At 37.9% G+C, this 15,512-nt stretch overlaps 1 protein-coding gene across 6 annotated transcripts in view; it reads left to right on the top strand.

Moving 5' to 3' along the window:
- The first annotated feature begins 9,179 nt into the window (after nt 1-9,179).
- TRIM36 (tripartite motif containing 36) overlaps nt 9,180-15,512 on the top strand; it is a 70,616-nt gene continuing 64,283 nt past the window's right edge. For 5 of the 6 annotated variants that reach the window (XM_072597200.1, XM_072597196.1, XM_072597201.1 and 2 more), the window contains exons 1-2: nt 9,180-9,211; nt 9,916-9,988. In XM_072597200.1, the coding sequence (XP_072453301.1) occupies nt 9,965-9,988 (24 nt within the window). In that variant the 5' untranslated portion in view covers nt 9,180-9,211; nt 9,916-9,964. Of the gene's footprint in view, nt 9,212-9,886; nt 9,989-15,512 lie in introns of those variants that run through there. The other variant, XM_072597198.1, reaches the window with a different exon arrangement.

Genomic DNA, 15,512 nt, shown 5'->3' with positions numbered 1-15,512 from the left:
ACCTGAAAGAGATCCAAAAAGAGAAACTCCTAGGAACATTGTGGCCAAATTCCAGAGTTCCCTGGTCAAGGAGAAAATATTGCAAGCAGCTAGAAAGAAACAATGCAAGTATTGTGGAAATACAATCAGGATAACACAAGATCTAGCAGCTTCTACATTAAGGGATCAAAGGGCATGGAATAGGATATTCCAGAAGTCAAAGGAACTAGGACTAAAACCAAGAATCACCTACCTAGCAAAACTGAGTATAATACTTCAGGGGAAAAATTGGTGTTTCAATGAAATAGAGGACTTTCAGGCATTCTTGATGAAAAGACCAGAGCTGAAAAGAAAAGTTGACTTTCAAACACAAGAATGAAGAGAAGCATAAAAAGGTAAACAGCAAAGAGAAGTCATAAGGGACTTAGTAAAGTTGAGCTGTTTACATTCCTACATGGAAAGACAATATTTGTAACTCTTGAAACTTTTCAGTATCTGGGTACTGGGTGGGATTACACACACACGCACTCGCACACGCACACGCACACACACATAGAGACAGAGTGCACAGAGTGAATTGAAGAGGATGGGATCATATCTTAAAAAAATGAAATCAAGCAGTGAGAGAGAAATATAGTGGGAGGAGAAAGGGAGAAATGGAATGGGGCAAATTCTCTCTCATAAAAGAGGCAAGCAAAAGACTTTTTAGTGTAGGGAAAAAGAGGGGAGATGAGAGAAAAGCATGAAGTTTACTCTTACCACATTCCACTAAAGGAAGAATAAAATGCACACTCATTTTGGTATGAAAACCTATCTTACAGTACAGGAACATGGGGGATAAGGGAATAAGCAGGGTGGGGGGGAGGATGGAAGGGAGGGCAATGGGAGGAGGGAGCAATTTGAAGTCAACACTCTTGGGGAAGGACAGGATCAAAAGAGAGAATAGAAGCAATGGGGGGCAGGAGAGGATGGAGGGAAATATAGTTAGTCTTACACAACATGACTATTATGGAAGTCATTTGCAAAACTACACAGATATGGCCTATATTGAATTGCTTGTCTTCCCAAAGGGAATGGGTGGGGAGGGAGGGATGAAGAGAAGTTGGAACTCAAAGTTATAGGAACACTTGTTGAGTACTGTTCTTGCTACTAGGAAATAAGAAATACAGGTAAAGGGGTATAGAAAGTTATCTGGCCCTACAGGACAAAAGAGAAGATAGGGACAAGGGAAGGGAGGGATGATAGAAGAGAGGGCAGATTGGTGATAGGGGCAATCAGAATGCTTGGTGTTTTGGCGTGGGGGGAGGGGACAAATGGGGAGAAAATTTGGAACCCAAAATTTTGTGAAAATGAATGTTAAAAGTTAAATAAATAAATAAATAAAAACAAATTATGTTTTATGAATGTGATGGAATTATGAATTGTGCTGTAACAAATGACAAAAGAGGTGATTTTGGAGAAACTAAAAAGATTTGTTATGACTTGGTGCAGAATGAAGTGAACAGAACCTGGAGAACAATTTCTACAATAACTACATTGTAAAGACAAACAGCTTTGAAAGAACTTGTCATCCCAATGACTGTCTTGATTCCAGATAATTCATAGTGAGATATGATACCCACTTTTTGACAAAGAGGTGATGGACTTCAGGTGGAAAGTGAGATATATTTTTAGGCATGGACATTGTGGCAATTTGTTTTGCTTGACTATGCGTATTTGTGGCATGAGGTTTTTTCCCTTTCTTTTTCAATGGAGGATGAGGAGAGATTTGAGGGAGAAAAGAACAATTTCTGTTAATTTAAAAAGGAAAACAGAAAAAAAATGTATGTGCTATGGGCCAGCCATTATGCTAGATGCTAGGTCAGTGGTACTGATAATTCAAATTGTGGGATGATACTTAATAAAACCATTATTTGACTTTCTAATCTTTCCTATTCATAAGTGAATGTTTCTGACATTCTAGAAATTGTTACATCTTAACATACCAAAATCTCATTCTGAAGATAATTTAAAATCACTTTTAAAATGGTGGCTAACTTAGCAATACCATAGAAAGGATATTCAGGAAACAATACAGCAGTAGTTCTCTGCTCCTACATTCCTCTTGGTGCTTTGCTTGTCAGAAGGTTGTGTAAATCCTGAGGGAAATGTGTTGACATTTTTCCTTAGGCCACCCAGAAGCCCTTAAGTCTCTGAACAAATTAAGACTTCAGGATGGTTTAGTGCCTTTTAAGGAATAACTAGCCTAGATTGTTTTGGGTTAAGCCTTAGGAAAAGGTGACATGAGAAAAAAAAAATAGCCACTTATGTGAAAGGAATTCTAGTGAATATTGAAACTTCCATTCTTTTTTGTTGTTTTTTAATCCATAGTCAACCTTTTGGCCACACCCTGATAAAACTGTCTCAGCAGACAGGCTAAACTAGATTGAGGGTAACTGATGGGCCTTAAGCCTGTCAGTGAGTTAGGGTCTACCCCAAGCCAGTGAAGATTTCCCCAGTGGAATCAGCAGATTCCAACGGCCATGAAGGAGGGTTAGACCTTGGTCAGATATCAATGAAGCCAAGATCATCCGCTTCATTCTAGGCCATTGCCAGTTTTCTTGACTTTTGTCTCGTCACTGAACTTGGATGACTCTGGAAGAGAGAGTGAGGCTGATGACTTTGCACAGTTTTGTCTCATTTAAATCCAGTTTAGGAGCCAGTCAGGATATCACTCTGTGATGTCATTGTCCTATTCAAAGCAGTCTTTTATTTGTAACTAACTTTTATTAATTGAAAGTATATTGTTAGTTCAAGAAAAGTAATCAGGGATTCATGAATTTCCATTCATTTAAAAATTAAGCACATGTACAATTTTAAGTTATTAATGTTTATTAAATCTAATATTTACGTAACACTTGAAAGGTTACAAGATTATTTGATTCTCACAAGATCTGGTGAGGTAGGTGCTATTGCTACCTTTTAACAGAGTATTGAGACTTATTTTATAAGGATTTCTTTCTATAGAAGCACATGTTTCAAGTGTGACTGAGGTGGGAGTTTTTCAGTACAGTCCACAAGTAAATGTGTCACTTCAAAAGAAAAGAAGTATATTAAATGCACCAGATTTTCAAGGGATCAGTTAAAAGACTAATTTGTAGGAAGTAAGGAGTGTGGTTTTTGTGAAGAAGTGCTGATCTGAGCTTTCTGTTTTTGTATTTCAAAGGAAGTCCTTGGAAAGATATAACTAATATCAGTAGTTTGCAAACAATCAGCCTTCCAAAACATGGCTTTAAGTATAGTCCTTATATTTGTATCCAATTCAGAAATTCTGTGCTTTGTCTTTGTTAACTGTTGGATTTCAGGGAGGCTGACATGAGATGTTTTTGCCACTTCCTGGGCTTTTTTTCTTTTTTCCTGTCAAAGGCTTTGCTGGATTGCTACCATATCTGCTTACAGCACCTTCAAAACCTTTTAGCATCCTGATTCAAGAGAGCCTTGGTAGGCCATCAACATGATCCAATAAAAAGCCACCTGAACAAATCCAACCTTAGATGACTGAAGAGTTTCCTTTTCTCCACTGTAAGTGGACCCTGCTTTGTCCTTGTTTCCTTCAGCAGAAGAATCCTGCATGATGGGCTGGGGCCAGAAACCCCAGTTGAGGCGGAGTTTCACTGGACTTGTCCATTGTTCGGCTATTGAAAGTTTGACATCACCACTGCCTCTCTGTGCCTTTAAGAGATCACTTTCTTCTCTGGACCACTTCACAAATACTTGAAGCCTGAATTGTCTCCTCTTTTATCTTTTTCCTCCCGCTCCCCTCCCCCCCCTTTTTCTTTTCACTCATTAATAACAGAAGGCATTTGACAAAAACTCAGACTAAGATGGGAATCGATGTTAATAAATATGTCTGAGTCAGGGAAATTAACTGAGTTTGGCTACGTAATGGATTTGCTAGCAAAGGGCAAGGTAAGGAAACGGGGTCAGCATGGCCACTGTGGGGATGGGAACGTGGATATCATCTGGGGAATCTCCCCTTATTCCTTTCCCCTCTGATTTTCCCTGCACTCCTGGGCCCGTACTCTGCCAACACTAACTTAGGTTTTAGTTGTATTGTTATTGTGTGATCAAGAGAGAGAAAGTGAGATACGATTCTTGGGTTTTCTCTGAACCTCAGAATGCAAAATAGCTATTTTTATTTATTTGTGCAGTATTTGAGAAGCTGAGAAATGTCGGGGCCACGTTTGTGTGTAAATTGGTTGCTGATTGGGAGGGAAGGAGGTTTCAGGGGAGTCAGAGGCCGGTAAGTCCGCTTTGCAGCCCAAACATCAGGAAGAACATTGGAAGCGGTCTTACCCGCCCTGCTTGCTATTTTAAACGTACTGGAACAATCCTGGAGCCTGAAATTTTGGGTAGAGTTACAACTTTGACGTGCATCGTCTTTACATGCCAAATAAAAACAGGCTTTGCAGGGTCAGATCCCAAACCCGCAAAAACTATCCATCCTCCCGTAAAGATAGGGACAGGGTTGTGACTCACAGGGGGCCATGTTTATGTTCCATATATTCCAGAGGTTTATTTTTTTTTCCGGTACCTTTTATCCCTCAGTCATTGAGCCTTACCAGCTCAGCCTTACCATCTAGACCTTAGTCCCGACTCCTCAGAACGGGATATTTTAAAGTGCTTTATTCTGAAGAGGTGAGGATACTGGCTGAGCTGGAAGCATCCTCTTGGGGCTGCCGACCACACCCTCAGCTTTCCTGGCAGGATGCCTGTGCAGCTGGAGTGCTCCTCACGAGCGTTTCTGAGAGCATCTCAGCCCGCTTTACGTTAGTATAAGTGGGCAGGTAAAGCTCCTAAGAGGTTTGTAGAAAAGCGTCTGCAAATGCTGCCGGGAGCGCGCCCAGATCAGGGATGGCGAAATGAGGTTCTTCGGGTCCCCTCGGGAAAGGGGATTGGGGGACTTAGGAGCTGCAAGAAGGCTGAAAACACAGGGAAACACACGGAAAGTTACCTTTCCCACTTGGACCAGAGCTCAGAGAAGAACCGATTAGGCAGGAGATTTCCCTTTGCTATATTCTCAGAGAACTGCATCCATTTGATACTTTGACTTGGCTAGACTCTGAAACTGCAATCCTCTTCGGATTTAAAGTTGTTTAGCTCCATGTGGGGATGTGGGGTGTGTGTGTGTGTGTGTGTGTGTGTGTGTGTGTGTGTGTGTGTGTGTGTGTGTGTGTGTGAGAGAGAGACAGACAGACAGACAGACAGACAGACAGACAGAGAGATGGAGAGCGCGAGAGCACACTCAAGCCGCTTTGCACACCAGGGAGTGGGAAGGAGGGTTGGATAAAAACAAGTTTATTTAGTCACTGAATAGGATCTTTTGGCTCACTGCCACTAAGTTCAAACATATTTGCCCAAGAAAGAAATTATCTAACATACTTGAAATAAGGTCTGTAATCTAATACCAAAATAAATTTGAATGTTCAGCCTAAGTAAAACATTGAAAGGCAACCCTTACTCTTCCTTATTTGAAGATAAACAGATATGCAGTAAAAGTGATAATTTAAAGGTTTCTATCCAACACAGCATTTTGGATAATAAATGGGTTTTGAGGGAGAGAAGGTTTTGAATTTTCTCCCAACATCACAAAGTGAAATAGCTGGCTTTTGTTTGTTGTGCAGTACTAACGAGACTGAGAAACGTCAGAGCCAGGTTTGTATGTAAATTGACTACTGAGAGGGTGGGAGGAAGGCTGCAAGGAAGTCAGAGGCGGTGATACCTGCTTTTCACCTTGGCTAAGTTTTCTGCATATTTCCCTCCAAGGAAACTAAGCAGGAGAGAGTCAGACTCTAGGATGAACTGCTGAAGCAGTTCAGGGGTTCATAGGAACTGGAAGGAACCCCAATGGTTAGGTAGTTGGTTGATTTTAAGTCATGTAGATATTCTTGAATTATATGTATTCTTAAACTATATAGTCCATGGCTTTTCTTCCCCAGCCTTTAAGATGGTAACATCCCAAACAGTGGATTGAGCACTTAGTAAAAGTTCTCCATTCTGATAGATCCTGCTCCTATGTATGCAAGAAGGAAAGAATCCAGCATAAAACTGATAACAAGAAAAATAGCATAAAAAAAAAGAAAAATGGCATGTGTATTTGTAATTCTTTTGTAATGTTGTTAATAATTGAAAGTCATCCGGAAAGATCTCACAATAACTACTATTGTAGAACATACTATAAACAGTATGTTTTGTATGTATGGTAAAAATATTAATAAAAACACCTTCAGACTACCTAAGTCAACATGATTTCTGTGCCACTCATCATAATTAAACTTATAGATCAGTCTTCTTCTTAGCAAACTATGATGACAAAGTAGTTGCTAAATGAGGCTTTTTTTTTTTCATTTAAATCAAGTTTGAGGAAATGTGTGTTGTACTGATGTACCCTAGGGAGTGCTTGAAGGCTTGTGTACCTTTGGGGATGGAAATTCATGCTTTGTTTGATAAAAGGGTTTAGAAAGGTCTCAAAGCTTATCAGAGAGGTATGTATATGTAGCACCCCACAATTTTGGACCACATCTCATGTAGAAACTCTCCCAACTGACTCAGATCATTGAAAAATTGAGGGACAGTGTGTATGGAAACTGAACTTTAAGTACCTAATCTATGGTCAGAGAAAAGAGTTGTAGTCTTTTTTTATTCAAGGGCTGATCGCTTACTAAGCTATGTTGTCCTCTTGTAATTATAAATAACTTGAATATTGAATGCCTCTTTGGGTACTTTTTACATAAATAGTATTTTATTTTTTCCGACTACATTCTACACAGTTTTCAATATTCCTTTTTTTATCAGATTTTGAGTTCCAAATCTTTCTCCTTCCCTCCTCTGCCTTCTCTCCAAGATGACAAGCAATCCGATGTAGGTTATACATGTATAATCATGTTAAATATTGTGAAAGGAGAAACAGAACAAAAGGGAAAAAAAACATGAAAAAACAAAACAAAGAAAATAATATGCTCCAGTCTGCATTCTGATTCCATAGTTCTTTCCCTGGGTGTGGATAACATGTTCTATCATGAGTCTTTCAGAATTGTCCTTGCACAATCTTGCTGTTAGTGTGTACAATGTTCTTCTGATTCTGCTCGCTTCACTGCGCATCAGTTCATGAAAGTCTTTCTGGGTTTTTCTGAAATGCAGCCGCTGCTCATAGTTTCTTATAGCCCAATGGTATTCCATTACATTCATATACTACATCTTGTTCAGTCATTCCTCAATGGATGGGCATCCCCTCAATTTCTAATTCTTTGCCACCATGAAAAGAACTGCTATAAATTTTTTTTTTACATATGGATCTTTTTCCTTTTTCTTTGATTTCTTAGAGGCATAGACCTAGTAGTGATTTTTCCAAACAAAGGGTCTAACTGGGTTAAACACAATTGTATGGCCCCTTTAGGCATATTTCCAAATTGTTCTCCAGAACAATTGGACTAGTTCATAACTCCACCAACAGTGTCCCTGTTGTCTGTTATTCCCTCCAGCCTTTGTTATTTTCCTTTGCAGTCATCTTAGCCAATTTGATGGGTCTGAAGTGGTACCTCAGAATTGTTTTAATTTGTATTTCTTCAGTTATTAGTGGTTTAGAGCATTTTTCCCTGTGACTCTTGATAACTGATTTATTCCTCTGAAAACTGCCTTTTCATATCCTTTAATATCAAATAGAATTTTTTCTATTTCTTACTGTTTTTTGTTGATAATATACAGAAATACTCAGGACTTGTGTGGTTTTATTTTATATCCTGTAACTTTGATAAAGTGATAAATTGTTTCAATTAGTTTTTAGTTGACTGTCTGGGGTTCTTTAAATATACCATCATATCATCTGCAAAAAGTGGTAGTTTTGTTTCCTTGTTGCTTATTCTTATCCCTTCTATTTCTTTTTCATGTCTTATTGCTATAGATAGCATTTTAATATATTAAAATATTAAATAATATAGGTAATGATGGACATTAAATTATTTAGATTCCAACTAATTTTTAATCTCTGCCTCCATGGCTCTTTATTGAATGCATTTTTTAATTGCATTATGGTTCAAAAAATGTGCAGTCAATATTTATGTTTTCCTGCATTTGTTGTGAGGTGTTTATGCCCTAATACATGGTTAATTATTGTAAAGGTGTCATGTACAGCTGAAAAATAAGTATACTTCTTTCTATTTCCATTCCAAAGTGGTGTGATCCTAGGAGAGGTCTGGTCACTTCCCTCTTGGCCTATGCTCTGATCTTTAACTCAGGTAGGACCATTGCTCCCTCCTGAGACTAATCCTCTTTGTCCTGGAACTGCAACCCAGAACTGGGTAGTAGGTGACAGACAGACCTGCAAAATGGTACCCAATCTTGCATCTGGTGCTAGTACAGGGGTTCCCTGTGATCTTTTCTGACCAAGTGTTCAGTCTTCATTCAGTCCCTAGGCACTGCTGCCATCCCATCCCACAGCCCACTGCTGGTCTGGCCACAGACTGCAGTGTCCACAGACTTCTCAGACCTCTCTATCTTCCTAAGCTGTCCTGGGCTGGGGGGAAAAATGAGTCACTGTAACTTTTTGTTTGTTGGTGACTTTTTACTGGTTTTCCCACTCATAATTCATTTCAGCATGTTTTTAAATTGTTGTAGAGGAGACACGTTGAGGGAGCTCAGAAAAAATTGCTGGCTTCATTCTGCCACTTTGATTCCATCCCTCTCCTTTATGTTTGATTTAATTATGTTTTACAATTTTAGATTTATTTATTCAAATAAAGTCAGAGCTTCTTAATGACAGGATGCATCATTTTGAGGGGGGAGTAATCTGACACAGCATTTAGTAATTTGGCAATTTTTTACTATGAAAAGTTCATGGTGATTTTTATTTGGATCTCATCCCTCATTTCAGCCCTTCTATCTTTTCTTCAAACTTCTCCCACCTCCACCCTCTGCCACTTTTCCGTGCTTCTTTCATCCCTATACTCCCAGGCTCAGAGAAGGTCTCCCATTACATCTGGGGCCATCTCCAGTCATCCTGATCTATATCTTGCCACTGGGCCTAGATGACTCAAGAGGAGAGAGTGAGGCTGGTGTGACTTTGCACAGCCCTGCCTCACTCAGATGCACTCACTTGCAAGTTATGACATCACCTTCCTGATGTCATGGTCCTCCTCAAAAACAAAGGGCCAACAACAACCTGTAAGCAGTAGCTGCCCCACTAGGGACCCAGCTGGTCAGTTCCACTTGGGCAACACAACTCCCTCCCTCCCTCCTTCCTTCCCTCCCTCTTCCCTCCTTCCTTCCCTCCCTCTTCCTTCCTTCCTTCCTTCCTTCCTTCCTTCCTTCCTTCCTTCCTTCCTTCCTTCCTTCCTTCCTTCCTTCCTTCCCTCCCTCCCTCCCTCCCTCCCTTCCTTCCTTCCTTCCTTCCTTCCTTCCTTCCTTCCTTCCTTCCTTCCTTCCTTCCTTCCTTCCTTCCTTCCTTCCTTCCTTCCTTCCTTCCTTCTTCTCCTTCCCTTTTCTGCCTGTGTAACCTATCACACATTTGGTAGAATGCCTACCAAATGAAGGCACAAAGCTGTGATTGTTTATTTCCCTCCACCATAATCTCTAATTTTTTTATCTGTAACCAAAGTGTTTTTTTCTACTCATATTCTGCATTTCAATTCTTTTATGTGTTCAGCCCCTTTATACCTAAATCCTACTTATGAAGCTTTTGCAAAATAAGAGACCTGATGGCAAAATAGGGAAGAACATTCCCTTTTTCCTCCTTTATTTCCTGTTCTCCTACAAAGGAGAAGCCAAAAGGAGGGCCAAAAAATTGGACATAGATTTTTCCAGATTGAGGGGGTGCCACACCCCTAACCTTCAGTCTGTATTATCTTCTCTGATGATTTGTTATGACCTGTTAGTTGTCTTATTTTACAATCTCCTCTTTAGTGACGCTAAAATGGAAAAACATGAGTTCATCTACTATTACAGCTAGGGGATGGGGACATTAACCTCAGCAAAGGTAAGTTGTTCAATCTCAAGTAGAAAGTTGAAGTTTATTCTGTTTGTGATGACACCCTGAGAAAAGGCAATTTTAGATCTGCTTACCAAAAATTACTGCAAATGTAAAAACTTCTTGTATTCTAAAACATGGAGTTTACCCTCTTTGTTTTATAAATGAGGAAACAGAGGCACAGAGAGTTTAAGTAGCTTGCCCAGAGTCACAGATTGTAAGTGTCTAATGTGAAAAAGAACCCAGTCTTACTGACAATCAAATGCTCCCATATACTAGATTATACCTAACCTAAACTAATAAGTTTTCTGCCTTGCTCCTGCTAAAAACAAACAAAACTTTAGAAAAGTGGTTTTGAAATTAGCATTCTCCATAAACTCTTTAAAAAATTTAAATAAGTTTTTATTGATATTTTGTTTCTAACATCACCATAGTTTCACCCTCCATCTCCCAAAGAGAGCTATATGACAAAAATATTTAATTTTTTCCCAGAAGCAACAAGCTTTATTTTATCAAACAAAAAATAAACCATCCTATAGTTTTTACATATCTTTATTCCTTTAATCCCTTTATTCTTATTGCTAGCATTTCCACAACTGTATCAAATAATAGGAAGGATATTAGGCATATTGGAAGAGGTTCTAGTGTATCCTCATTTCATGTGATGCTTGCTTTTGGTTTTAGATAGATGCTTTTTAAGATATTAGGATATTTTTATAAAGGGTCCTCTAAGGGCAGCCAGGTGGCACAATGGGTAGAGCTGCCTGTCCTGGATTCAGGAAGACCATCATTCTGAGTTCAAATCTGGCCTCAGACACCCTGTTTGCCTGAGTTCCTCATCTATAAAATGAGCTAGACAAAAGAAAGGAAAACCACTACGGTATCTTTGCCAAGAAAACCCTAAATGGGGTCATAAAGAATCGAATGTGACTGAAACAATTGAACAGCAACTACATTTATACTTTGTATGTTTTCTAGTGAAAACGAGTGTTGTACATTGTTAAAGGATTTTTCTGTGTCCATTTAGATATGGTTTTGTGTATTTTGATTTTTAGTATGATTAATTACATTGAATGCTTTTGGAATGTTGAACCATTTTTGTATCCTTGCTATAAACCCCACTTGATCATAATGAATGATTTCTTGGATAAATTACTGTAGTCTGTTTGATGGGATTTTGTTTAAGATTTTTGAGTCAATGTTCATTAATGGTATTGATCTACAATTTCAGCATTTTATCTTCCCTTGGTTTAGTTATTAGGACTATTTATTTGCCTCACAAAAAGATTCTGGCAGGGTGTTTTCTTAATATGAAATATAATTTGTGAAATATGGCCACTTTAATTTAATAGAAGCCTGTAAATTTATCAAGACCAAGAGTTCCATACCGAACCCTGCCAACCCCCCCCCCCCCCCCCCCCCCCCGCCTTTGCCTGTTCCTTTACTGTTTCCTTTTCTGAGATTATGCTGTTTACGATCTCTATCTGATCTTCTGATAGGTTGGGTATTTTATGTTTGAAGGTATTTATTTTATGTTCTCAGTTTTGTTAACAAATTGCTGTTTATAATGTTTTATTTTCTTCTATTTTTGCTGTGATTTTACCTTGCTCATTTGCTATGTTATTGATTTGATTTTCTACTCTTTTTTATCAGATTAGCTAAGGGTTTAGTAATTTTACATTTTTTTAAAAACCAGCTTTTAGTTTTTTTTATCAGCTTATGTATTTTTTGTTTCTAATTCATCTATTTTCCCTCTAATTTTTATGTGCTTATTTATTGATTTAAAAAATTTAATTTTTTAAAATGCATGTTAAATTCATTAATCCTCTCTATATCTACTTTGTTAGTGTAAAGATATTATTTCCCGCTGAGGATTGTTTCAGTTTCATTCCAGAAATTTTTTTATGTTACTTCATCTTTATAATTTTATTTTACATAATTATTGTTGCTATGATTTTTTTAACCCCTCATTTTAGAAAAAACTTCCTCTTTAAGTCTCCATTTTGGCTTATATCTTTTGGTTTTGGTTCCTGAATCATTTTTCTATTCCTATTGCATTATAGTCTCTAAAGGATAAATTAACTATTTCTACCTTTCTTTTACATTGCTTTTAATACTTCTGTGCATGCCTACGTGATGTAGAGAAATATGTGTATTCTTTTGCTGTCCCATTAGATGATGCCATAAGTCTTTTGACTCATTTCTTTAGAAAGTTATTCAGTTCCACATTTTCCGTTATCTTTATCTTTTAGCTAGACTTCTTATATGGTTATGTTCAGGTCTGCAGGATAGGTTACCCTGGGCTGCATCCTGAGCTCTTTCTCTTTAAAACACATTATTCCATTCAGTCCTCGTTTTTCTAGTGGGTGTGAAAGGCTTGCTTTATTCTAATGTCTTTTCCTTTGCACTTTAATATTATTTTCCTGATGGCTTTCAGAATTTGTTTCTGAACTATACTGTTATATTTAGCCACTATGTGTCGTAGAGTTTGCAACCTTGAATTTTGTTTTGTTTTTCTGGAGGCAATCTGAATTCTTTCAATTGGAATTTCATTTTCTACGTTCAGAGTTCTGGGCATTTTTCTCCTATTGTTTCCTTCATGACGATGTTAAAGTTTTTTTCCCTGTTGTGTTCTTCTGGGAGACCTATCATCCTTAGTGGTCTCTATGCATCCTTTCTTTGAACTCAGTATGTTTTGCTTGCATAGTGAGCATATTTCCTCTTAACGTTATTGTTTTTTTGCTTCTCTTATTCTAGATTGTCCTTTTATTTATTTGGATTCCCAATCTAATGTTTTCTGGTGAGTCTTACCATTACAGATTCAAGTTTTTCTCCTTTGGTCATATTGTTGCTGACAAATTTTGCTCTCATAATTCTCATTTCTTTTACACCACTCAGGAACAATATGTATTTCCATGTTCTCAAATTCCACAGTGTCCTCTGTCTCATCAAGTGTCGGATTATTTTCCTTTATTTTACAGTATTTATTCATGGATGCCTGAACTCTTCTACTAGATCTAGAGGCCATATTACCTTCAGTTGTTATTGTTTCTTCTGTTCATTTATCTGTTTATGGTCCAGATCTTAGTTTTCTTCTTCCTGAAATTATGGTATTTTCGGGTCCCCCAGGGCTGCTGCCCTTCCCTTCCCGCCACCCCCATTTCCATAATCACTTTCTGATTACCTCCGTTCTGTGCTTTCTTTGGAGGCTGTACCTCAAAGAGTCTCAGCCTCCTCTCACAATGGGCATTTCACAGTTCACCAGCCTGGGGTCTCTACCCCAAGTGACTTTTGAGTGACCAGAATTAGCTGGATGCTATGCTCTTTCCCTCAGGTTTAGTAGAATGAGCCCCTTATTCACATGGTGTCCTGTTTTGGTGACTTGTCCCACTCCCTCAGTTCTCTGACCTAGCACTGAGGTTCGGAGGTCGTTTTCCTCGGCACTGGCAGTACACTTGTTTCTTCTGGGTTTCAGTTCCTGGCAGTCTTTTGTTCCTGAACAGCTGTGGCCAAGTTGGCTGTTAAGACCATAGCTAACTTTCTTAGCCTAGAGCTGGGATCTCCACATCACTGGAAAGAGAGAGGGCTGAGGTGCAGGGATGGGTTTTGATGTAAACTTCAGCCTGCGAGTGCAGCCTTGCTACTGGTAGTGTGGGAAGTAGAGGAGGGGTACTGAGAGAGCTCAGGGTCAATTCGAATCAGTTCCTGGTTTTGTTTTTTAACTTTACCTTCCTTTGGATTCTGGGTATCTTCAGCCATGGAAACATCTTTGGCACATAATTTCTGTTTTGGAAAGATCTGAGAGGTCATGAGAAAATTGAGTCTTCTGTATCTTGTTGCTTTTCTGTCTTCTTGTGATTTTTCCATAAACTTCAGAATTTTATTTTGTGGATTACATTTTGAGTTCCAAGTTGTTTCTTTCCCTTCCTCTCAACTCTGTATTAAAGAAGGCCAACCTTTGATATAGATATGTATGTGGAACCATATAATACATACTTCGATATATCAGTTCATTCTCTGGAGGTGGATAGCATTTCCTCCCTAAGTCCTTTGTAGTTGATTTGAATGATCATATTACTCAGAGTGGCTTAGCCATTCACAGTTAATCTTTGAACAATATTGCTGTTATTATATACAACTTTTCTTGGTTCTGTTTGTTTCATTCTAAATTACTTCATTCAAGTTTTTCCATGTTTTTCTAAAACCAACATTGTCATTTTTTATAGCACAGTTGTATTCCATCATAATCATACACCACAGCTTATTCAGCCGTCCTCCAACTGATGGGCATCTTCTCACCTTTTAGTTCTTTGCCACCACAAAGAGAGATGCTATAAATATTTTAGAACGTGTAAGTTATTTTCCTTTTTCCCAGAGCACCCTGGAAAATACACTTAATAGTGAGTGATATTGCTGAGTGAAAGGGTATACACAGTTTTTATAGCTCTTTGGGCATAATTCCAGATTGCTCTCCAAAATGGTTGAGTCAGTTCACAATTCTACCAACAGTGTATTAGAATGTATCCATCTTCCACATACCCTCCAACATTTGTCATTTCCCCCTTCTATCATTTTAGCAAATCTGATAAGTGTGAGATGGTACCAAAGTTGTTTTAATTATCATTTCTCTAATCAATAATGATTTAGAACATTTTTCATGACTATATATAGCTTTGATTTCTTCTCCCCCAAATTGTCTGTTTGACCATGTCATGTCATGTTTAACTATCCTTTGACCATTTATCAATTCAGGAATGACTCATATTCTTATAAATTTTACTCATTTCTCTATATATTTGAGATATGAAGCCTTGGAAACTGGCTATAAATTTTTTTCCTACAATTTTCTGCCTTCTTATCTTGGTTACATTGTTTTTATTTGTAGAAAACCTTTTTGAACTTAATCAAAATTATCTGCTTTTTATCCCACAATGCTTTCTACCTCTTCTTTATTCATAACTTCTTTTCTTATTCATAATTGTGCTAGATAATATGTTCCATGCTCTTCTGATTTACTAATATCTCTCTTTATGTCTAGGGTATATATCCATTTTGACCTTATCTTGGTAACTGGTCTAAGATACTGATCTATACCTAGTTTCTGCCAGACTACTTTCCAGTTTTCCCAGCAATTTTACCAATAGTGAGTCCATATCTCCAAAGCTTAGATTTTTGTGTTTAGCAAACACAAGGTTTCTACTACCAGTCATTTACTGCTGTGAATTGTATACCTATTCCATTCCACTAATCCACCATTCTGTTTCTTAGCCAGTACCAGACAGTTTTTTTGATAATTACTGCTTTATCAAAGATCTGATATTGCCAGACCTCCTTCCTTTACATTTTACTCCCAATGAATTCCTTTCATATTCTTGACTTTTTGTTCTTCCAAATGAATTTTATTATTTTTTCTAGCTCAATAAAAATAATTTTTTGTAGTTTAATTGGGATGACACTGAGTAATTAAAGTAGAACTGTCATTTGTATGGTTAGCCTACCCATGAACAATTAATATTTCTCCAATTATTTAAAT

The sequence above is a fragment of the Notamacropus eugenii genome, chromosome 3, assembly GCF_028372415.1.
Source record: "Notamacropus eugenii isolate mMacEug1 chromosome 3, mMacEug1.pri_v2, whole genome shotgun sequence".
NCBI lineage: Eukaryota > Metazoa > Chordata > Mammalia > Diprotodontia > Macropodidae > Notamacropus > Notamacropus eugenii.
This window is presented reverse-complemented; position numbering and strand designations above follow the sequence as displayed.